This window comes from Panthera pardus, unplaced genomic scaffold (genome assembly GCF_024362965.1).
Source record: "Panthera pardus isolate Hobbes unplaced genomic scaffold, ASM2436296v1 HiC_scaffold_10, whole genome shotgun sequence".
NCBI classification, from domain to species: domain Eukaryota; kingdom Metazoa; phylum Chordata; class Mammalia; order Carnivora; family Felidae; genus Panthera; species Panthera pardus.
The window spans coordinates 18,550,960-18,572,663 of NW_026526655.1; the positions used below are offsets into that span (position 1 = coordinate 18,550,960).

Sequence of the window (21,704 nt, forward strand, 5' to 3'; positions counted from 1 at the left end):
GGGACAGAGCATGAACAGGGGAGGGTCAGAGAGAGAGGGAGACACAGAATCGGAAATAGGCTCCAGGCTCTGAGCTGTCAGCACAGAGCCCGACGTGGAGCTCGAACTCACGGACCGTGAGATCATGACCTGAGCCGAAGTCGGACGCTTAACCGACTGAGCCACCCAGGCGCCCCTATGTTTATTCATTTTTGAAAGATAGAGACAGAGCACAAGCAGGGGTGGGACAGAGAGAAAGGGGGACACAGAATCTGAAGCAGGCTCCAAGCTCCGAGCTCTCAGCACCAGAGCCCGATGCGGGGCTCAAACTCACGAACCACGAGATCATGACCTGAGCCGAAGTCGGACACTCAGCCGACTGAGCCACCCAGGCGCCCCACAAAATACTTTTTATTATCACCTACCTTTATTTCTCCTTTCTGTTACAGTGAGAAAATTATATAGAGTTGTGGTCACTTTTGCCATGCATGATGTAGGGACATTACCCATGCATTTCCTTCTCAGGTAATCCTGGGGGCTTGACCCTGAAAGGGTTGAGAACTGGTGTAACCATGATCGTTTCAAATGCTGGTGGTGAGGAGGGAACACTAAAACCTCCCCAGGATATTTTTTAAGTCTCCTCCCCACCTCTCCTATCCTACTTTCCAAAGCATGAAACAGGGGATCTGCATGGGAGTTTCTTGCGGGGGAGGGGTCCAGAACGTGGCTCCCCAGTTAATGGGTGATGGAATTTGCACAAGAGCTGGGCAAAGGTGAAAGGGCCTGTCCTGCCCCAAATCCCTCATCCCTTCGCTCCGCTTCACTGATGCCTCCACCCCCTCCCCACTCCAGGCAGCTAACTTCCTCCAAACTCCGACCTCTTACTCTCTCTACTTAACTCTGGCCCAGGGCAGCCAAGACAAGAAGAAAGGCAGTCAGCATGAGCCGATCACACCCCCATCCCGTCCAACTCCAGTCTATGGGCCCCCAGGATGCCCTGGCCACACTGCCGCCACCACCACTCCCACCGCAGCCTGCTGTCCAAAATCCCTCCTCTCACCCTTGGGCCTCTCAGTGTGGGCCTCCTCCCTGGGGCCTCAGCTGTCTTCTGGCTCTGCAGGTAGGAGGCAGAGGTGTAGGAGTTAGTCCTAGCTGAAGGGGTGATGGCGGGGCGGGGGGGGGGGGGGGGAGGGGGGGAGGGGAGAGTAGGCGTGGCATGAGAAACCCTCAGGAAACAGGCATTTCCACCTGTTTCTGAAGACTCTCCTTCCCATTTCTTCTCCTGCAGCATATCTTGGTGCTGGCTTCTCTGCTCTGTGTCTCCCACTTGCTCCTGCTTCAAAATCTCCCCCAAGGAGAGCTCTCATATTCCCCTGCCCAACTCCTGGCCTCCAGCCTCTTTTCGTGTGGTGTGTCTACCACCCTGCAAATTTGGATAGGCAGCAGGTGAGGGGGACTCCCTGGAGAGAATGGGGCGGGTTCCTGCAAGCGTGTGTGTGTGTGTGTGTGTGTGTGTGTGTGTGTGTGTGTGTGTGTGTAGGAGTGGCCTGAGGAGTCCTTTTGGCTGCCACTTGTCTCTAGTAGCCAGGGCTGCTATTCCTACAGGCTGCCTCTTGTCCAGGCTCCGTCCTTAGAGTTCCTCGTCCCTGCTCTGGTGCTGACCAGCCAGAAGCTACCTCTGGCCATCCGGACACCTGGAAACTGTGAGCACAGAGCAAGGGCACAGGGTGAGGGTGGAGTGGAGTGCCAGTCTGAGCCTCCAGACCTGGGCGGGCACAGGATTGAGAGTGGGCAGTGGTGGGAACTGCTAGGCTATGGGGTCTTGGAGCTGTGCCCCGGACCAGCAAGGACTGTAGAACAATGGGGCTCTGTCCCACTTACCTCTCTCCTCTCCACGCCCCCAACTTTCCCCAGCCTCCCTTGTGCTGCGCCTGTGTGGGGGGCCTGGCTGCCACGGCCTGGCGCTCCGGAACACTTCTCTCCGAGAGGTGAGTGCCTGGGGATGGCGAGCAGGAGGGCTGAAGGTGGTGCCGGGATGGAGGAGTTTCCTGTTTCCATTTGCTGGGGCCTGAGATGATCTGGGGGAAGGAGTTGGGACAGAGACCCACCCCCTGGGATTAGTTGAGAAGTCCAGACTGAGGTCAACTTGATGGAGCAGAATGCATCCTCTTTGTCTTTTTCTTGGCTTCTCCAGGTGTCCGGGGCTGTGGTGGTATCCGGGGTGCTGCAGGGCACGCTGGGGCTGTTGGGGAGTCCCGGCCATTTGTTCTCCCACTGTGGGCCCCTGGTGCTGGCCCCCAGCCTGGTGGTGGCAGGGTTCTCTGCCCACAGGGAGGTGTCCCTTTTCTGCTCTACCCACTGGGGACTGGCCTTGCTGTACGTAAGTCCTGAGGGGCATGGGGTGGTGACCAGTGGGCTGTGCGGGACTGGGGGAGGGCAGAGCAGCTGGCCCTACCCGATTCAGCAGCCATCTGAGCAGGGACAATGCTTTGTGGATTTGGAATCCAGGACTTTTGCTGGGTTCATGTGGTCTCCCTGGCTTTTACACCGTGCCCTGCTGCCCCTCCAAGGTGTCCTCCTCCTTCTCTTCTCTGGGATCCCTGTTAGGGAATTCTGCCCCTCCTCTACCTCCCTTACCCCCCTCAGGATGCCTGCTTCCTTTTGCTCCTAAAGCTCTTTCTCTCCCCTAGGCTTATCCTGGTCATGGTGATCTGTTCTCAGCACCTGGGCTCCTGCCAGTTACCTCGGTGCCCCTGGAGGCCAGCTTCAGCCTCCTCGCCTCACACTCACATTCCTGTCTTCCGGCTCCTCTCGGTATGTTGGGGTCTGGGCAGGGCGAGTTGATGTGAGAAGGGCTGGCATGGAATGCTTGATTGGCCCGCTACCTTTTTGGTTTCTGTCTACCCCTCGAAGGCTGGCTCGGAAGGTTCTGGGGGAGAGGTTCTTTCCGGTCTCAATCTCGCCCCTCAGGTGCTGATACCAGTGGCCTGTGTGTGGATCATCTCTGCCCTTCTGGGGCTGAGCTTCATCCCCCCGGAGCTGTCTGCCTCCCCCAAGGCACCATGGATTTGGCTGCCTCACCCAGGTAGGTCTGCTCTTCATCCTTCAGCCTCTTACTCAAATCAAAGGTCTATTTCTTTGAATTCAAGATTTAGCGAATTTCATTTCTGAGTTAAATCCTGTGCTTTCTCAAAACACCCAGGGGGGAGAAATTGCCAGTCCGAAGGGCAATACCAGCCCCTCACCACAGGAGTTTTATTTAGTGTTAAGAGACATCTGCAAGCCCATCACTCCCTGTTAATAATCCTCATCCGATTTACACACTTATGCTACCTACCCTCACAAGCATTGGAGTTGGTGGCCCTACATATGAAGTTTGCTTTTGAGGCATTGTGTACAAAAGTTGTTCATTCGTCAACTTAATAGAGGTCTGTTGAGTGCTGATTATGTGCTGGGCATGTGATAGGGGACGTGGTGTTAAATATGACAGACGCAGTACCTATACTCAGGAAGGTTACATCTGCTAGGGAATGCAGATACTAATTAAACAGTCACCCAAGTAAATTGAAAATTACATGTGGTAAGTGTAACAACGGGGAGATGCATTGTGTAATGACAGCTTATAACGGAGAATCTGACTTTACCAGAGAGATCAGGAAAACTGTTCTTGAGAAAGTAATCTTTGAGCTGAGATGTGAGAGGTGAGGAGGTGCTAACAAGGTGAAGGCGAGGGAGAAGAGCATTCTAGGTGGGGAGAGCAGCATGTGCAAAGGCCCTGTGGTAGCCAGCAACACAGCAAGGACAAGGGCCTGAAACAAGTCCAGTGTTATCTGGAGTAAAGAGAGTAGGGCAGAGTGTGGTGGAAGATGAAGCCTTGTAGACCATGATAAAGGGATAGAGTCCTTATCCTGAGTTTGTTGGTTCTGTCAGAAGACATTATCTTCAAAGACAATGGGGTCTCGAGGATTCTTGTGGTGCAGGCCTTTGGAAGCAGGGGGATGCTCCAGACTTGAGTCTGGCCCCAAGGTGGCTTTTTCTCCCTCCCCAGGTGAGTGGGACTGGCCCTTGCTGACACCCAGGGCTGTGGCTGCAGGCATCTCCATGGCTTTGGCAGCCTCCACCAGCTCCCTGGGCTGCTATGCCCTGTGTGGCCGGCTCCTGCAATTGCCTTCCCCACCTCCACATGCCTGCAATCGAGGGCTGAGCCTGGAGGGTCTGGGCAGTGTGCTGGCCGGGCTGTTGGGGAGCCCTCTGGGCACTGCATCCAGCTTCCCCAACGTGGGCACAGTGAGTCTTATCCAGGTATGTGGACAGGGGTGGGGGCAGGGGAGTGGAAGTACACGAGAGGGAAGGGAACTCACGCTGACCGGTTGCCATCTGTGTCCAGCATTCCGCCAGGCACGCCACCTCAATGATCTCATTTAGGGAGGTGCCTAGAAGTGGTAACGGCTAGGACCGTGAGGAAGACACTAAGTCACTATTAAACTCCCATACCTCCGACACGGTACCCTTGCTGGGGCGTCTGGTGAGATCAAGTCACACAAAGTCCTTGCTCTCTTGGGCACTTCAGAGAGGGAGAGGCAGACAATTAAAAAAAAAAAAAAGTAAGATAGGTACAGAGTGTTAAGTGCTATCAAGAAAACAAAGCAGGTAAAAATTGAAAATAAACTCTTAAAAAAAAAAAAGAAAAAGAAAATGAAGCAGGGTAGTAGGGGGATAGTGGTTGAGAAAAGGAGTGTCCTTTAAGTAGAGTGCTTCTCGGAAGGATCACATTTGAGTTGAGATCCAAATGATGAGAAGGGGCCAGCCAGGCAAAACTCTTGAAGAGGCGATCAAGGAGGTGGCTGTGTTTTCTAGCATCTCTGCTTCGCATAGGCTGGATCTCGGCGAGTGGCCCATCTGGTGGGACTGCTCTGCGTGGGGCTTGGGCTCTCCCCGAGGCTGGCCCAACTCCTCACCACCATCCCGCTGCCTGTACTTGGTGAGTGGATGTATCAGCAGGACTGGCATTGAACCAGTACCCCCCCACCCCCACCCCAGGATGGCCAACTGGTTGCTTGTGGCTGGCCCCCTCTCTTTCTGAACAGCACCCCTGACCTACGGGGTGTCAGCTGTGGGTCAGCTGCCCTCATTTTCTCAGCCCAACATCTTGGCCTCTTGACTGGGCTTCCGACATAATGGGAAAATGAGCCTTTGGTTGTCTCTCTCCATCACAACCTGCCCCACCCTGCAATACTCTCTCCTTGCCAGCCCTTCCCAACCCCTTTGATTACTTCCCTACGAGACAGGTGGGGTGCTTGGGGTGACCCAGGCCGTGGTTCTGTCTACTGGATTCTCCAGCTTCCACCTGGCTGACATTGACTCTGGGCGGAACGTCTTCATTGTTGGCTTCTCCGTCTTCATGGCCCTGCTGCTTCCGAGATGGCTTCAGGAAGCCCCTGTGCTGAGCACAGGTGGGGGTGGGGATGGGAAGAGGAGTTGGACAGTACTGGGAAAGCAAGGGCTGGAGGCTGGAGGCTCTCTAGACTCCAGGTCCCACACCCTTTTCTGTGATTTGGTGTAAATAGTTCACCCATTCGTTTAGCAAATATTTATTGAGCACCAGTCTAGCCCCTTCGGATATAAAGGGGCCTCCAGATGTTACGGTCTAACAAAAGAGATGACATGTGTAGGAACGTAACAGGGAAAGGCTTAGATAAGGAGCTGGCTGGGGTGCTTGGCAGTGAGAAATGGTTTCTGCTTAAGATGATCCAAGTAAGTTTTACAGAAAAAGTTAACACTGAGCTGGTCTAAAGGATGGTAAGATTTGAACATATTTAGTGGGAGGAAGGTCATTTCTGGCGGGGGAACCGTCATAAACAAGGACATAGAAATAGGGTCATAGGGTATGTCTGAGGAGTAGCAAATACATTAGTTAGTGGAGCTTAGCAACTAGCAGTGGTACTCAATTGAGGATGATTTTGCCCCACAGGGAATATTTGACAATATCCAGAGATATTTTTGGCCATTACAAACGGAAGAGGGGATTGTTATTGGCATTTAGTGGATAGAGGGATGATGCTAAATATCCTACAATGCACAGGACAGCCCCCCTCCATCAAAGAATTATCTGGCCCAAAATGTCAGTAGTACTGAGGCTGAGACAACCAGGGTACAGCATAGAATATAAGAAGTGGGAAGTAAGGTTGGGACTTTTAATACCAAGTTTTCCAGAGCCTGGAACTACCAAAGCATATTCAGAGGGCATGTGGATGCTCAGAAGACAGGATGATAGGCAGGGACCTTGTGCGAAGGGCCTGGGTGGGGAACTAGAGAGTAGGGGTAAAAGGTGGGGGAGATGGGAAAAGATCTGTCCTTAGCCCAAGACTTAGATTTAGGTCTAGAAGTATGACCCATTGGCCTTGCATAGGATCAGAGTTCCCCTCCTGCCTGGCCCCAACTTTCTGTAGGCTGGAGCCCCTTGGATGTATTACTGCGCTCGCTGCTCACAGAGCCCATCTTCCTGGCAGGACTCTTGGGTTTCCTCTTAGAGAACACCATTCCTGGTAAGCTGAGGCCAAGCCCCAGCACTGGGGAGCAGCCCGGATGTTATCACTCCCTGGGTGGGGCAATAGCCTGACCAACCTTTCTTTTGCAGGCACAAGGCTTGAGCGAGGCCTAGGTCAAGGGCTGCCATCTCCTTTCTCTACCCAAGAGGCTCAGGTGCCTCAGAAATCCAGGGAGAAGGCTGCTAAAGAGTACCAACTTCCTTTCCCCACCCAAAATTGGTCTCCCTGTATCCCCCAGCCCTTCCGTTGCCTCTGCCCTCTGCCTGAAGACCCTAGGAATGAGGAAGGAGGGGCCTGTGAGCCAGGAGAGACAGCAGACTTGTTGCTTGGCTTTGGGGAGCAGTGTCCTGAGTCTAGCAGAGAACTTAGGTCCCAGTGATTACCAGGACTCCTGCCCCTGTCCTGGTTAGTTTAGCCCTATCTCCCAGCTTGCTGTGAGAGTCAGCTCACAGGCTCTAATTTCTCCTAGGAAGAAGGTGTGTGTGTGTGTGTGTGTGTGTGTGTGTGAGAAATGGACCCACCTAAAGGTCTCACTTCCCAATAGATGTGTTGCCTTTCCTTCTCTTAATTAGGCCTAACTGTTCCCGGCAGGGGCCATGGTTTAGTGGACCATGAATGAATGAATGAGATTTTGTATGTGAACTATCTATAGTCGAACCCCAGCATTCACTTAACAAATATTTATTGAGGGCCTCCCATGTGCAAGGTCTTGGAACTACAGATATGGAGAACACAGGGTCCCTGCCTTCTTAAGGTACCTACCATTTAAAAAGCCTTATGTAGGGGCACCTGGGTGGCTCAGTCGGATAAGTGTCCAACTCTTGACTTTGGCTCAGGCACCGTGTAGGGCTCCGTGCTGAGCGTGGAGCCCGCTTGGGATTCTCTCTCTCTGCCTCTCCCCCTGCTTGTGTGCTCTCTCTAAATAAATAAACATTAAAAAAAAAAAAGACCTATGTAATTATTAATTAAAATCCAAGCCAGAAGGCAGTCTGTATTAAAGATTAAAACAATGCTATGGGAGCAAAAGAGAAGAAACAGTTAATTCTGATTGTGGATCGTGGCAAAGGCCTTATGGAAGATGCAGCACTGAGGCTGGCCTTGACGAGAAGACTCTGGTTGTGGAAAGCGGATGGGGAGAATATGTCAGGCTCAGGCATGCAGCTGAAGCAAAACCGTAAACTGTACAAAGTACAAGATGAGTTGAGGGATTTCAAGTTTCTCCGTGGTGATGGAGCAGAAGTATGGGGGTAAAAATGTTAGGAGAAATGAGACAGGAGAGGTAAAGGATGAGGTCAGACCATGGGATTTATGCATGGAAGAATCATCTCTGAAACAACTTGAGTGCTGGTGAGGATCAGAGAAATTAGTGAAGTTCAATTTCCTCATTTTATTAAAACAAAAAAGGGGGGGGCTGGAAAGGTAGGGGAGGGAAGTGACCTGAGTTTATTGAAGGGTCCAAATCCTGGGACCCCTCTCCCGCACCTCATCTGCCACTCTTCCTACTCGGCCAGCGCGATTCCGAGGGGCGCCACTACTACTCCACTTTCCCAGCAGCGGGTCCAGCGGCCCTTTTCCCGCTCTCCCCGAGCGGCGGCCCCCCAGCTCGCTTTCTTCTGCCGCGAGGACCCAGATGCCCCGCCCACATCGGGCCTCGGCCCCGCCCCTAGGTCCCGAAAGGCCTGTACTCTAGGCCTTTCGGTTTGCGCGGTCTGCAGAGAGGACGGTGGGAGCTCTCGCGGCCGCTCACGGTAGGTGGTGTCGGGTTCGAATCAGGGCCGAGGCCTCAGCCGGAGCCAGGCGGCGAGGGGCCCCCCGAGATTCCGCCGGCGTGCCGGGAGCCGCGCGCGGCCCGAGTGCTGCGGCAGGCCTCCGTGGGTGGGCGGGGCGCGTGAGCAGCGCGTGCGCAGCCCGCCTTCCGGTGGCGAGGCGGGTTTGTGTGGCTACTGGTTGGCAGGCTCCTCGGAGCTGCAAAGCGGCCGGTGGTCGGTTTTGTTACCCCCGAGGAGTCCCGAGCCGCGCCTCGGTGCAGCCACAGCTGTCAAAGTGGAGAGGCAGACGGCGAAGTCCCTTGCGGCGAGGGCGGATGGAAACTACGTCAGGCGACTCCTGGGGTGGGGCTGTGGTAAAGGGAGCCAGGGTTGGTCCCCACGGAGGGACGGGGCGTGGCCCAACCCGGACGGTGGCTGGGGCCTTGCTGCCCTCTGCAGGATGGCGGGGGAGCTGCGCCGAGAGAGAGGCTGGGCCGAGGGGCGGGACTCGGTGCGGACCCGGGTTCTCAGACTACCTACCGCACCTGACTGTCGGCGCTCCTAAGCGTCATTCAAGAATAATAAATGGATGAATCTTGTTAACATGAAGGTTAAAGAGGGCTTTGAAGGGGGGGTTGGGGAGGTGGGGAAAGATAAGATTCAGAGGCCTTGAACTCAATAGGACGCGCGTGGTGGGAGCATTGCCAATCCCAGGTCTGGTGCTGAATGTCTCAGACCTTCCTATGGGGCCTCTTGATCCTGAGCACGTTTTTTTTTTTTTTAATTAAAAAAAATGTTTATTTATTTTTGAGAGAGAGGGAGAAAGTGACAGAGCGCGAGCAGGGGAGGGGCAGAGAGAGAGGGAGACAGAAAATCCGAAGCAGGCTCAGGCTCTGAGCTGAGCTCTCAGCGTAGACCCCAGTATGGGGCTGGAACCTATGAACTGTGAGATCCTGACCTGAGCGAAGTCTGTGGCTTTAACCAACTGAGCCACCCGTGTGCCCCATACCCTGAGCGCATTTTAGACTCCTCTCCCACCCCCAAACAAGACAGAAAACAACTATACAGTTTGAGGGTTTTGAGCTTCCAGGCTTTCTGAAGTGTTAGGCGAGGAGAATCAACCCAATTTTGGCACTTTTAGAGGGTTCACTGAAGGGCTTGGTGACTTCACTTGTTCACTTGACTTTGTGACCTTTGGCAATGTGGAACTCTGGTCTAGTGAGGGCTAGCTTAATCATTCCAAGATCTCCTCCCTGTGGGAGCGGCAGATGGGAAGTGACTGCAGTCCCATCCTCCAAACACAAGGCTGCTGCAAATAAAAATCACAAAATATATTTACTTTTCACCTAACTATTGACTGTACAAATTAAGTTTTGTTACAAGACCCCTCTTCAAAAGCGAGGTTATGGTTGTAAGAATAACGGTTTAGACTGTGATGGAAATGACAGGAGGAATAGAGCCATGTTAATCATGTTAATGAAATCCAAGGAATTTCATTATTTCCTTTATATTCTAAGATGACTCCCTCACTTCACTTTGTATTTATAGACTGAAATAATGAAGGAAATTGTATCACTTTTTTTTTTTTTTTTTTTTTTTACCCACAGGAAAAATGACCAGACTTCCTGTAAAGTAACCATAGTTACAGAACATCTACTAAGTTAAGACTACAAATTTAGTTGTTGAACTAGAAAAGTTGGTTTCCAGGAGTTCCAGGATATACAGCAGGGCATGACAGTGCCTTGGGTTGGGGATCTGGGGGGATGAGTGAAATGGAAGTTAATGAATTGTCTCTACCTCTGCGAAATGCTGTGCCTTGTGTTTATGACTTCTTAGTCACCCACATTCTTCTCGAAATGGGATTTGGGGCTTTTTTGTTTGCTTCTGGACAAACAAAAGAGTTTATTAGGTCTGTATATGTGTGTCATTGATCCCTTTGAGAATTTGACGTAGCTGTGGACTTCTTCCTCCCAAATGGCTATACGCATGTTTGCATAGATTATGCATATAATTTCAGAGGATTCACAAGCACAGACGCTAGATTAAGAATCCCTGTGTTGAGGAATGTTTGTATGTGTATATAAATGTGTATGTATGTATATGTATATGTTTATATGTATGTATATATGTATTTAGAGAATATAAATATATATTTGAAATTCTGAGCGTTTCTAGAGTTTTATTTCTAGATAATGATCAAATAATTTGAACTTCCTGCTCATGACACTTATGATTTATGATGTTTTATAAGACAAGAACTACTTCTCTTCTAGAAGTTCTGGGACAGGGTAGCATTGATGTTTTTATTAGGAATGTGATAAAGATGCAACAAGAGGGGCGCCCGGGTGGCTCAGTCGGTTGGGTGTCCGACTTCAGCTCAGGTCACGATCTCGCGGTCCGTGAGTTCAAGCCCCGCGTCGGGCTCTGTGCTGACAGCTCGGAGCCTGGAACCTGCTTCGGATTCTGTGTCTCTCTCCCTCTCTGCCCCTCCCCTGCTCAAGCTCTGTCTCTGTCTCTCTCAAAAATAAATAAACATTAAAAAAAGAAAAAAGATGTAACAAGAATGGTTCAGGTTTCCACATTAAGTTATATTGTTAGCAAGCAGAAATACTCATACCAATATGCCAAGGCTTGAACACTATGGAAGAAAGATATTTTATGCCCTTTAGGAACTTAATTAAAAAAAAATTCTAAATAGATTTGTAGTGGCCAGGAGGTAGTAAGGTTGTCCAGCTGGTTACATGTGGGGCAGGGGATGGGAGTGGGGGGTTGTGTGTGGGGAGGGGAGGGGGAGGATTTAAGTCCGTGCCGTCTGTCTTATGAGGGAGGAGTCTTTCACAAGGCTTATTTGATATAGAGCTTTTGAGTGGTGCCCCCACCCCCAGGCCTGCAGTACCCCGGGGCACTTTCCTAAATTAAGACTTTCCCGCAGATGGAGGAACTGGAGCAAGGTCTGTTGATGCAGCCATGGGCGTGGCTGCCACTCGCCGAGAACTCCCTCGTGGTCAAGGCTTATATCACCAAGCAGGGCTATGCCTTGCTGGTTTCAGATCTGCAACAGGTGTGGCACGAACAGGTGGACGCTAGCGTGGTCAGCCAGAGAGCCAAGGTAAGTGTGACAAGAAGTCCTGCGGTGGGGCGGTCGTGGGTATGATTTCTGTCTCAGTGGAGGTCAGGGTACATTCACACCAACCAGCGTACTGGCCTGTAGGTTGCCAAGGGAGGTCGGATCAGGTTGAGACAGTTCCAATGAGTGTCCTGCACTTCTACCCAAAGCCCTGGGATCTTTCCATTTGGTTGTACGTGTGTTAGTTTCTGCACGGCATGCAGTACACGCACGATCGTGAAGGAGGCCAGTTGCTCTCTCTTTTTGTTTTCTTCTTTCCTGTTCCTGTGTCTTTTTTCCCTCCCTTCTTCTCATGCCCACTGTCTTCATGTTAACGAGCTTTCCTTTGCTGTTACAGAGTGGGGAGTCACTTTCCTTTTAGTAGTCTCACTCTGTACGACCCCTGCTGTCTTTTTAGGAGCTGAACAAGCGCCTGACTGCCCCCCCTGCAGCTTTTCTCTGTCATTTGGATGATCTGCTTCGCCCATTGTTGAAGGACACTGCTTGCCCTGGCAAAGCTACCTTTTCCTGTGATCGTGTGGACGAGGCAATGATACTACGGGTGCAGAGTGAGCTCTCTGGTCTCCCCTTTTATTGGAATTTCCACTGCATCCTAGCTAACCCTTCCCTGGTGAGTGCAATTCAGATATGGGGTGGGGAAGGGGAATGCCAGCTGCTTTGAAATGAATCTTCAGGTGCTTTTATTTTTTTTGTGGACTCCATTTGAAATTCTTCTCCAGTTGGAAAACTTTCCTTGACTAGACAGAAGGCAAAATGGATTCTTGACTGGTGTATCCTTTACTTGCAGAGTTTGGGTTTACCTGCTTTATTGTGTGTCTTTATTCATTGCTTTATTTATTCAACATTTATTAGGTGTTTACTATGGGCTAAAGAGCCCATAGTTGGGTGTCTAGATCTAACACAATATAGCCTATTCCTGGAGTTCATAATCTAGTGAGAAGACAGACAGAAAATGGGATAAAGTATGGCAAATTCTCTGATTGAGGTAAGCTCAGGATGATCAAAGGTCCGAAAAACCTTTTTTGGAGATATAGTTTCTGAGCTGATTTTGAAGGTGAGCAGGAAGTAATTGGGAGAAGATCAGGAGGTCATTCTAGGCCAGAGTGTATTTTGAGAAACAGGGAGATATAGAAGTGTGGGCAAGTGGGGGAACTTCATGACTGCAGGGAGTTGTGGGAAATGAGGTGGGCAGTGACCAGCTTTTGAAGGATTCTAATGAGTTTGGATTTTATCCTAAATGCAACAGGGATACACTGAAAAACTTTAAGCAGGGGTTTAACGTGATCCAATTTGTAATTTATCAAGATCAGCCTGGCAACAGGGCAGAGTATGTACAGTGTCATGTACCTTTCTGAACCCTTCTTGTCACTTAATCCTCACCGCTGCTCTGCAAGGTAAGTATTCTTATCCCTGTTTTCAGAGTAGGAAGCTGAGATCGAAGGCAGTCCAGAGTCATCCAGCTTATAAATGAATGAGCTGGAATTTTACTCCCAGGTAGGTCTGATTCAAGAGCCCATTTTCAGCCACTAGGAAGATAATGTTCTTTGCTCACTTGTAGCTTTCTAGGCCCCAAGAGCTTTTATTAGGAATTAGCTTGAGAGTAAACACTAAACTTGTTTGCAGGAATTACTGCCACTGGTCCCTTCTACCCTTTTATATAAACGGCTTGTTTCAGTCAGTAGCATTAGAGGCCTGCGTCTTCTAAGGGAGGTCTCAGGGTGTAGGTTTATCAGCAGAAGGACCTGAAGACAAGTGGGCATCATTTCCTATAGCCCCTCTTTAGTTTTCCAGAGATGATGTGATGCTTTGGCATCAACAGAGTGGATGTGACAAAGTGCTTTTTGAGAAGCTCTTCTCTCATGTGTTTAAAAAAATTTTTTTTAAATGTTTATTTATTTTTGAGAGAGAGAGAGAGAGATAGAACGTGATCAGGGGAGGGGAGAGAGATGGAGACACAGAATCCGAAGCAGGCTTCAGGCTCTGAGCTGACAGCACAGAGCCCAAGACGGAGCTCCAACTCACAAACCGCAAGTAGGTCATGACGTGAGCCGAAGTCAGATGCTTAACTGTGTGAGCCACCCAGGCGCCCCATTGATCTAGAATCCAGTAAAGCTGGGCTTGGGTGCTGCGGAGAACTACTTCTCATTCACCTCAAACTTTCTTAAAAATTTTTTAATGTTTATTTATTTTTGAGAGAGAGAGACAGAGTGCGAGTCGGGGGAGGGGCAGAGAGAGGGGGAGACACAGAATCTGAAGCAGGTTCCAGGCTCTGAGCTGTCAGCCCAGAGCCCGACGACGGGCTCGAACTCATGAACTGTGGGATCATGATCTGATCTGAAGTCACTCGCTTAACCGACTGAGCCACTCAGGCGCCTCTCATCTCAGACTTTCTAAGGTCCATCAGCAGTGCTTAGCAGATAGCAGTCATTGATATCTGTTGTTTTTAATTGAAATTTTTGATGAAAATTTCCATGCTTCTTTAGACGTCGCTCTTTTGTTCAAAACCCTGTTAACTTTTTCTAAGTAACACCAGGGGGCACTGTTCCCTTGATAATGCCTGTTCCGGGACCAGAACATTAAGGCTGCCTTTGGGAAGCGCCAGCTCTTGCTAGTCTCATTTTGCATCACACAGCCCTAGAAATTCAGAATAGTGAGATTTCGGAGGCAGGTCTCCTAGGAGGCTGGTGGGCTCAAATGTTTTTGTTTTTTGTTTTTTCTCCCTGAAAGAATAAAGAGCACTTACATAATGATATTAGAATGGAAAATACTATGTAAAGGGAAAACTAGCTGTTGTAGGCAAATTTCTCTAATTGGGCAGCTGCAATAAGGAAAGAAGCATTAGTGTTTGGAGTGGAATCAGTCCTGACTGGCCACAGGGCGACGTGACTATGGATCAGTTGGTGAACAATAGTGCTTTAAGGTAAAATGATATATTTATTATTAAAAAAAGAAGAAGCATGCCATCCCAGGGAAACCCCTGAACCTGAGGAGGCTTTACAGGGAAAAAGTTAGAGCCCGTGGACACTGTCAAGGGTGTAGGCAGATACTATTTCAGGCTCGTGTGTGTGTCTGTGAGGTCACACAGTCATAATTTTTGTTTGTTACTCATTGTTGTGATAGTTTTTATTTCATTTTTTTTCAATGAGTAATTCATGCAAAAGACAAACATTTCAAATAGCATTTAAAGGTCTAGTGTGAAAAAATAGGTCTTTCTACTCCTTTTTCTAGTCGCTCCTTTTCCTTCTTTAAAGCAGCTACGGATGCCATCTTGTGAATTCTTAAAGCTATACGTAGGTTTGCATATATGTAAGTATGTACATACTCACTCAGTCAAATACGTATCTGTGTGTGTGTGCATTTTCACAAATGGCAGCGTGCTATCCACATAATCCATCACTTAATTCTAGAATTTAGAAATCATTCATAGCAATATATTGAGAAGATCTGCCTTAATATTCTTTAATGGTAACAGAGTTTTATTTAATGAATATATCAACATGTATTTAATTGATATGCTACTAGTAGACTCTTAAGTTGTTTCCATTCTTTTGTTGTTATGCCTGGTGACTGTCCTTGTATTTACTTTTCCTATGTGTAAACGTATGAGTAAACTAGCAGTGGAATAGCTAAATCGAGGAATATTTGTAATTTTACTCTTGCTCACATAATGCCAAATTGTCTTCCAGAGAGATTACGCAGCTTAACTCCTACTAGTCATGCAGGAGAACAGGAGGGTACAACACAGGATGTTCACACTAATGACTTAATAGTTCTCAAGTCTCTGCGGGATATCATGGAATATGTAGAGCTTTGGGTCACCGCTTTCTAGCCCCTTTCTGCTTCCAGCCAACTCCCTTTATCCCTTCTTCCTTCGTTCTTCCTAGTATCTAATGTAACTTTTTAATTTTTATTTTTACTTATTTTGAGAGAGAGACAGAGAGAGCAAGCAGGGGAAAGGCAAAGAGAGAGAGGGGGAGAGGGAGAGAGAATATCCCAAGCAGACTCTGCCCTGACGGAGCCTGCACTCCAACTCATGAACCCTGAGATCACGACCTGAGCTGAAATCAAGAGTCAGATGCTTAATTGACTGAGCCACCCAGTTGCCCCAATAATTGAATTTTTATGAGACTTGGTTTCTTCATCTCTAAAGGGGAGATGCCAGTCACAGCCTTACTATGGAATCGTGAAGAGTAAATCGAGAACATATGTAGTATTACTGAACTTTTAGCATTATAGCGGACCTGTGAGAGCAAATACTCTGACTCCGTAATTTTCCCTTGAAAAAGATAAGGACCTTGAAGGTGCTTGGGATTAAGCCATTTTCACATCTAGGTGCTCTCAGAACCAGAGCTGGAATCTAGATGTCATTCCCAGTGTGTTGCGCTCTTCACTATATCCAAACCTGATAGAATTCATCTCGGGATTGATAACTGCCATTCTGCTCTCCTGCCTCTGACTTGTAAATATTTCAATGGGAAATATGAAGACATCGGGGGAAGTTATAAGTAGCTTTTCCTCTGGAAAAGATCGGCAGCTCCTGCCTCTATATCCACCACACTTCCTGACCTCCTTAACTGTTGTGAGCTCTTTGAGGGCAGAAGCCTCAAAGGGTCAGAGTATGTATGAGGCACACAGTAGTTATTTGTTGAATTGACTCATTGAACTCCTTCTCTTCATATATTGTTGTCTGTAAATGAAGAGGTGGGGTGTTCCTGACCTCCTGAAGTACTTCAAGATTTTTCCTTGTAGTATCTGTGGATTTGCTCTGAAATCTGTTACTTCAGCCACATGCCTTGTCATACTTATCTATATTAGTGTTCATCTAACTTTGAAATGAGTTATACCCTGATAATCCAGAGTGGTGTAACCCAATCTTAGGAAATTGTTGGAAAAATTGAAATATTTACTGATAAAAAGCTTAATTTTTTTTTTTTTTTTTTTTTTTTTTTTTGCTATGTAGACATTAGAGTCTGATAGATCATTTCAGGTGCTTGGTATGGTATTACCATATTTAATTAGAACATGGCATTGGTTAAAAACAGTTTCTCATTGTGTTTCATGTTGTTATACTTACTACCACTCAAAGAAATTGCTATTAAGGTGGATTCCCAGAGAGAGGCTGGTTATTACGTTAGGAGTTTCTGTTATTTATTTATTTTCTAATTAATTAATTAATTAAAAATTTTTTACTTAATTTTTTTTAATGTTTATTTATTTTTGAGAGAGAGAAACAGAGACAGAACATGAGTAGAGGAGGGGCAGAGAGAGAGGGAGACACAGAATCTGAAGCAGGTTCCAGGCTCTGAGCTGTCAGCACAGAGCCCGACACGGGACTCAAACCCGCGAACCATGAGATCATGGCCTGAGCCGAAGTCAGATACTTAACTGACTGAGCCACCCAGGCACCCCAGGAGTTTCTGTTATTTGAAGGCTGTTACCAGATGGACGGTGACACTGTTTGGTTACCAGTTGTAATTACTTTCACTTCAACCCCTGCAAACATTGACTTACTTTCATACAAGTATTCACCTATTTTTCTCCTAATCTACCTTGAACAGGACCAAACCTAAGAAAATAATTCTTAGGAAAGAGGGTTGGGTCTAGAGCAGATTAATTTTCCCGAGGCAGAACTTCTGCCACATTTTGAACAGTACTTCCTGGAGGCTTAAGTTTATCCGAAGGACCTGAACTGAGAAACAGGACCAGGTTGGGATGTACTGTGTGATGGAAAGAAGTGACTGGTATTTACAGCTAGACTTGATTTCTGGCCTTCCACTCTGTGTCAGTACCCTGCACTTCTTGGGTCCTGGTGCTGGTACAAAAGCTGCTGCCACTAACCCTTGTTACCTATGCCTCCCCACCCCACCCCCCCATCTCTTCTCCTAATTTGTCCTTAGAGAAAGGTGGGAGTTGGTGTACTATGGCCAGTGGGCCACCTCTGGCTTGCTGCCTATTTTTCAGAAGTTACACTGGAACCCCAGCACCCTGATGTATTACACGTTGTCTGTGGGTGCTTTCCTGCTACAATAGCAGAATTGACTATTGTGACAGGGACTGTATGAGCCACAGAGCTGAAAATACTGACTACCTGGCTCATACAGAAAATGTTGCTGACCTCTGATCTAGGGCATTTCTTCTTAGTGCCTGCTTTAGCTCATCTGCTTGGGGGTAGGGAGAGGAACTCGGATAGCATGCACCAGCCACAGAGAGATGATTGATTTTAGCTTTTTTCTTTGGCTATGGCTTTCTCCTTTCTAAAGCTACTGAATACCTTGCGTAGGTGAATTAAATGATTTTTCTATATAGCTGTATGTTATCATGTGAGAATACCATCTTAGCTGCTCGGTGGCGTGGCTGTGCTCACATCCTTCTTATCTCTTGTTAAGAGCAAGCTGTGCTAGTCGGTTTATTCCTTCCCAGGCTGGCCTCTTGGTGACTGGCTGGCTTCTGTTACTATGACCTGAGACTTTGGTGCCTTTGTGGGAGCAAATTGAAACTCTGGGCTCATTCTGGGCTATTGGCAGCCCTGAAATGGCTCGTAATCAGTGTCTGGGTTTAATCTGAGACTGACCCAAGGCTCTCTACTCTCTGTTGGTTTTTGTCTTCTGTTATACGCCAGCTAGCTCACTCTGTTTAAGCCACACCTACTTTCCTGAAGGTTACTTGGGTTTCAGCTTTTGTCCCTCAGTCTCTGAGGAGAATTGAGGCAACACCTACCTCTTCCTCTGTCACATCCTTCTCTTTATTTTCTTCTTTTTTAAACAAATTTTAAGTTTATTTATTTTGAGAGAGAGAAAGAGAGAGAGACAAAAAGAGAGAGAGCGTGAGTGGAGGAGGGACAGATAGGGAGAGAAAGAGAATCCTAAGCAGGCTCAGTGCTGTAAGCATGGAGCCCAACGTGGGGCTTGAACTCACAAACCGTGAGATTATGAGCTAAGCTGAAATCAAGAGATGATGCTTAACTGACTGAGCCACCCAGGCACCCCACGTCCTTCTCTTTAAATTGCCACTCCAGGTTATCTGTCCCTGTGTTCTTCTCTATTCTTCCCATCCTTTTATCCGTGCTGCGAAGAAAACCCTTGAACTTCTTTCACATACCTATTTAATTATTTTATTACTGTATTTGTGTAGATGGATTGCTTGCCTATGAAACTGTAAGTCCCTGTGAAAACATTTATTTTTCAATATTTTTTTCTAGTTCCTAATATAGTGTTAGGGAGTACTCTGTAAGTGTCTGTTGGCTGATGGACGTCTCTTCTATGAAAGGTCTCCCAGCATTTGATTCGTCCTCTCATGGGCATGAGCCTGGCCTTGCAGTGCCAAGGGAGGGAGCTAGCAACCTTGCTTCGAATGAAAGATCTGGAGATCCAGGACTACCAGGAGAGTGGGGCTGTGCTGAGCCGAGGTGAGAGGGTATTCTTTGGGGGTGTTGCGAGGGGAATGGTTCAGATGGTCAAAGGGCCTCAGAAAAGGGGAGAGTCGTTTGCATTAGAGATGGGTTTCCCTGGGGAGATGCTGACCAGATGCTGGGTGACACTTCTCTCTGCCTTGAGGACTTGGCTGGTGTCCAGTAGCCATAGAAGCTGTAACTGAGTCCAGCCATGGCCTAGGTTATGGCAAGGGGGGACTTTGGAAAAGGGCCAACAGCTCTATACAAAATTGTACGAGGGCAACACAGACTTGGGACCTTGGGAAGGGCTAGAGTTTCAGCTTCAGAATAAAAACTCAGTTTGACCTTTGTCTTCGTGGCAGGAAAAACTCCTAAGAGCACATGCTGCCACCGAACATGTCCTGTGTGGCTAATCACCCTTTCCTCCTCCTGTTTGCTCACACACTCTCATCCCTTCTCCTGCTGGACTCTGGGTGTTGCATGTTTATGCTCGTTCCCAAGAAATCTTGGGCTCTGTTTCTTTTCCTTCTCACAGTCAAGAAGCTCATCCTAAGACTAATATTTCTTTTCTGTATCCCTTCTTATTACAGATCGGCTGAAGACAGAGCCATTTGAAGAAAATTCCTTCTTGGAACAATTTATGGTAGAGGTAGCGTATGCAACAATAAGAACTTTCTTTTTCCTTGCGCAACTTTGCTTTATTTTCTCACGCGTTTTGGGTGTTAGCTCGCTTGCATGGTTGGGAAGTCCTTTCTCTGAAAAAGGTGCCTAGAGAAAATCTGATAAAACTTGAGACGCACATTGGGGAAGATAGGGTGAAATAGGGGGCAAGAATATAAAAGGCGAAAGTGGGCTGGTTAACATTTGTAAAACATCTCTGTTAACGTAGGGATTTCATTTGGAATTCTCTAACCTTGGAAAGTTTGGTTGACCAGTTGATAAATTTTTGCTTGTTGAGATCAGATCGCAGGTCTGGATTATAGGGTGGGGGGCTAGTTATTATTACTTGTCCAGGCCCCTTCAACATCCCGCAGCAGGGGAAGGTGAAAAGCACAGGGCTACCATTTGGGAACTGTCTTGTGGGCACAGTAGGCTGTGGAAAATCACAGTGTTTATACAAGGGGACTGGCAAAGGAATGAATGGGGAGTAGATAATTGTGGCCTGTCAGAAGCTCCTGCCTAGGTTTCCCTTCTAAGGATTGAGCTTGGCCAAAAGAAACATCTATTAAATGCCAAACAGGGGGAGTATTAATAATAGTGACCTTTGATAATAACAGTCAATATTGATCTTCTCCTTCTCTAACTCTTTTGGGACTGGTTAGTTGTACAGTGAGTACCTTAGTATTATTGCCCTGTTTTCTAATTATATGTGTTACCCAAGTTGGTACTTTACTATGTAAGCAAATAATGCTATTATAATATTGCGTTCTGTATAGATTATTCATATTTTTGTCTTGTCATCTAGGCTAATTTGTAAACTCTTTGTGGACAGGGACGGTGACTCATATTTCTTTTGAACATGAAATTAATGTTTTTCACAGGGCTAGGCCTAAAGCAGGTGTTCTTGACTTGGAACCTTCTGTTCTGCCTCTGTGCATTGGCCAAGCCAAGACGCCATGATGCTTGGGGTCTTAACACTAAGAGCAAAAAATGCGAGTTGAGTGCTCAGTCCACCGACTGAAGCAATTTAACTCTGGAGAAGAAGGAAAGCATGTACTGTTGAGTCCTGAAGCAGAGGAGATTTCAAGTCTTTATGGGGAAAGAGAGACCATTACACTTGCCACAGAGAGATTTCCTAGGCCATTTTTCTGCCAGATAGCTTCCTCTGCCCATAAGTGTAGGTATTAAGGAGGTTAACACAGGCCGGGGGTGACATGCTAATTCCCTGCTTCAGCCCCTTAGTTAAACAATACAAAGCTTCGTCTTAGCCCAGCAGAGAGGTCCCTTCCTGATCTAGTGCCCACATACTTATCCATCTTGATTTCTTAACGTTTTTCTTTATGAACCTTATACTTCAGTGACAGACAATGACTTTGAATTGCCAAAGTGCCTTTCTTCAGCCTTTATGTCTTGGCATACATTGTTCCCTTAATCTGTAATGCCCAACGCCCTGGCCTTATCTACCTTGTAAACTTCTATTAATCTTTGAAGTGTCAGCTTTGGCTTCTTTGGGAGACCTTTCCAGACTCTCCTTGTAAAGATAGTCCTTCTTCCTGCCACCATAGTACCTTGGTTCCTACCTCTGTTTTACCACTTACAGCTTTGTGATATTACCGTTTATATGTCTGCAAGACTATGCCTTTCTCCTCCATTGATCTGTGGACAATTTGAGGACAAGGACTGTGTTGTATGCTTTTCTGTATCCCCAGCACTGAACAGAGTGCCTAGGAGTCGTAGGTTCTCACTAAGTTTGTGGATGAAGATGTTGGAAAATCCATGCTAGGGGAATTTCATGAAAAGTGTGGCGGTGTGGCCTGTGCATACAGTGCTGCTTGTGAGACCTATATTTGGGGTATTCAGTTATTCTCTTGGTTTATTTTGCAGCTTCGGATAAATCAGTACTCAGAGCCTCCATTTACTCATTTGTAAAATTGGAAGCTCCTCTCTTCCATGCTTTGGGGTGGGGGCAATCCTGCAGAATCGAATGAGAAAGCATGGAGAGTCCTGGTGCCAACCCAGGAAGAATATTGGTGTTTTGGAACCAATTACTTCAGGAATACTGGTCTTCTAAGTACTGGGTGGATCACACCCAAACCACATAGACTTACGGAATTTTATATATCTGCAAAGGAGCTGAGAGACAAGTGGCTGTAGCTTTCCATTTCATAGATTAAGAAATTGGGCCCCAGAGAGGTTAAATGACTTGCCTAAGGTCCTGTAGCTGTAGCTGTATGTTTAGGACCGCCTACATT

The 21,704-nt window shown here is 47.6% G+C and overlaps 2 protein-coding genes across 10 annotated transcripts in view; both read left to right on the top strand.

Moving 5' to 3' along the window:
- The first annotated feature begins 448 nt into the window (after positions 1-448).
- On the top strand, positions 449-7,467 carry SLC23A3 (solute carrier family 23 member 3). 5 transcript variants are annotated; one of them, XM_019445902.2, is made up of 12 exons: positions 523-1,099; positions 1,268-1,425; positions 1,585-1,682; positions 1,894-1,967; positions 2,174-2,355; positions 2,670-2,793; positions 2,950-3,064; positions 4,028-4,281; positions 4,855-4,960; positions 5,268-5,432; positions 6,429-6,524; positions 6,617-7,467. In XM_019445902.2, exons 1-12 carry the CDS (start codon positions 920-922, stop codon positions 6,904-6,906), a joined length of 1,842 nt encoding a protein of 613 aa, XP_019301447.1. In that variant the 5' UTR covers positions 523-919; the 3' UTR covers positions 6,907-7,467. The 5 variants fall into 5 exon arrangements, with proteins under 5 accessions (XP_019301451.1, XP_019301447.1, XP_019301450.1 ...); XM_019445906.2 differs by lacking the exon at positions 4,028-4,281 and having other exon boundaries at positions 449-1,099; positions 2,701-2,793; positions 3,019-3,064; XM_019445904.2 differs by lacking the exon at positions 1,894-1,967 and having other exon boundaries at positions 524-1,099; positions 2,311-2,359.
- A 497-nt stretch (positions 7,468-7,964) lies between these two features.
- The window catches only part of NHEJ1 (non-homologous end joining factor 1), an 81,506-nt gene continuing 67,766 nt past the window's right edge, over positions 7,965-21,704 (top strand). The window contains exons 1-5 of one of the 5 annotated variants that reach the window (XM_019445914.2): positions 7,965-8,275; positions 11,208-11,384; positions 11,800-12,012; positions 18,669-18,807; positions 19,383-19,441. In XM_019445914.2, the coding sequence (XP_019301459.1) occupies positions 11,208-11,384; positions 11,800-12,012; positions 18,669-18,807; positions 19,383-19,441 (588 nt within the window). In that variant the 5' untranslated portion in view covers positions 7,965-8,275. Of the gene's footprint in view, positions 8,276-8,443; positions 8,639-8,749; positions 8,886-11,207; positions 11,385-11,799; positions 12,013-18,668; positions 18,808-19,382; positions 19,442-21,704 lie in introns of those variants that run through there. The other 4 variants (XM_019445915.2, XR_002079000.2, XM_019445917.2 and 1 more) reach the window with 4 other exon arrangements.

Bases quoted from the DNA above. Each gene is read 5' to 3' on its own strand.
- SLC23A3 (XM_019445902.2), top strand. From the start codon at position 920: ATGAGCCGATCACACCCCCATCCCGTCCAACTCCAGTCTATGGGCCCC. The intron at 1,968-2,173 runs GTGAGTGCCTGG...TGGCTTCTCCAG, and splicing joins GGAACACTTCTCTCCGAGAG to GTGTCCGGGGCTGTGGTGGT. The intron at 6,525-6,616 runs GTAAGCTGAGGC...TTTCTTTTGCAG, and splicing joins CTTAGAGAACACCATTCCTG to GCACAAGGCTTGAGCGAGGC.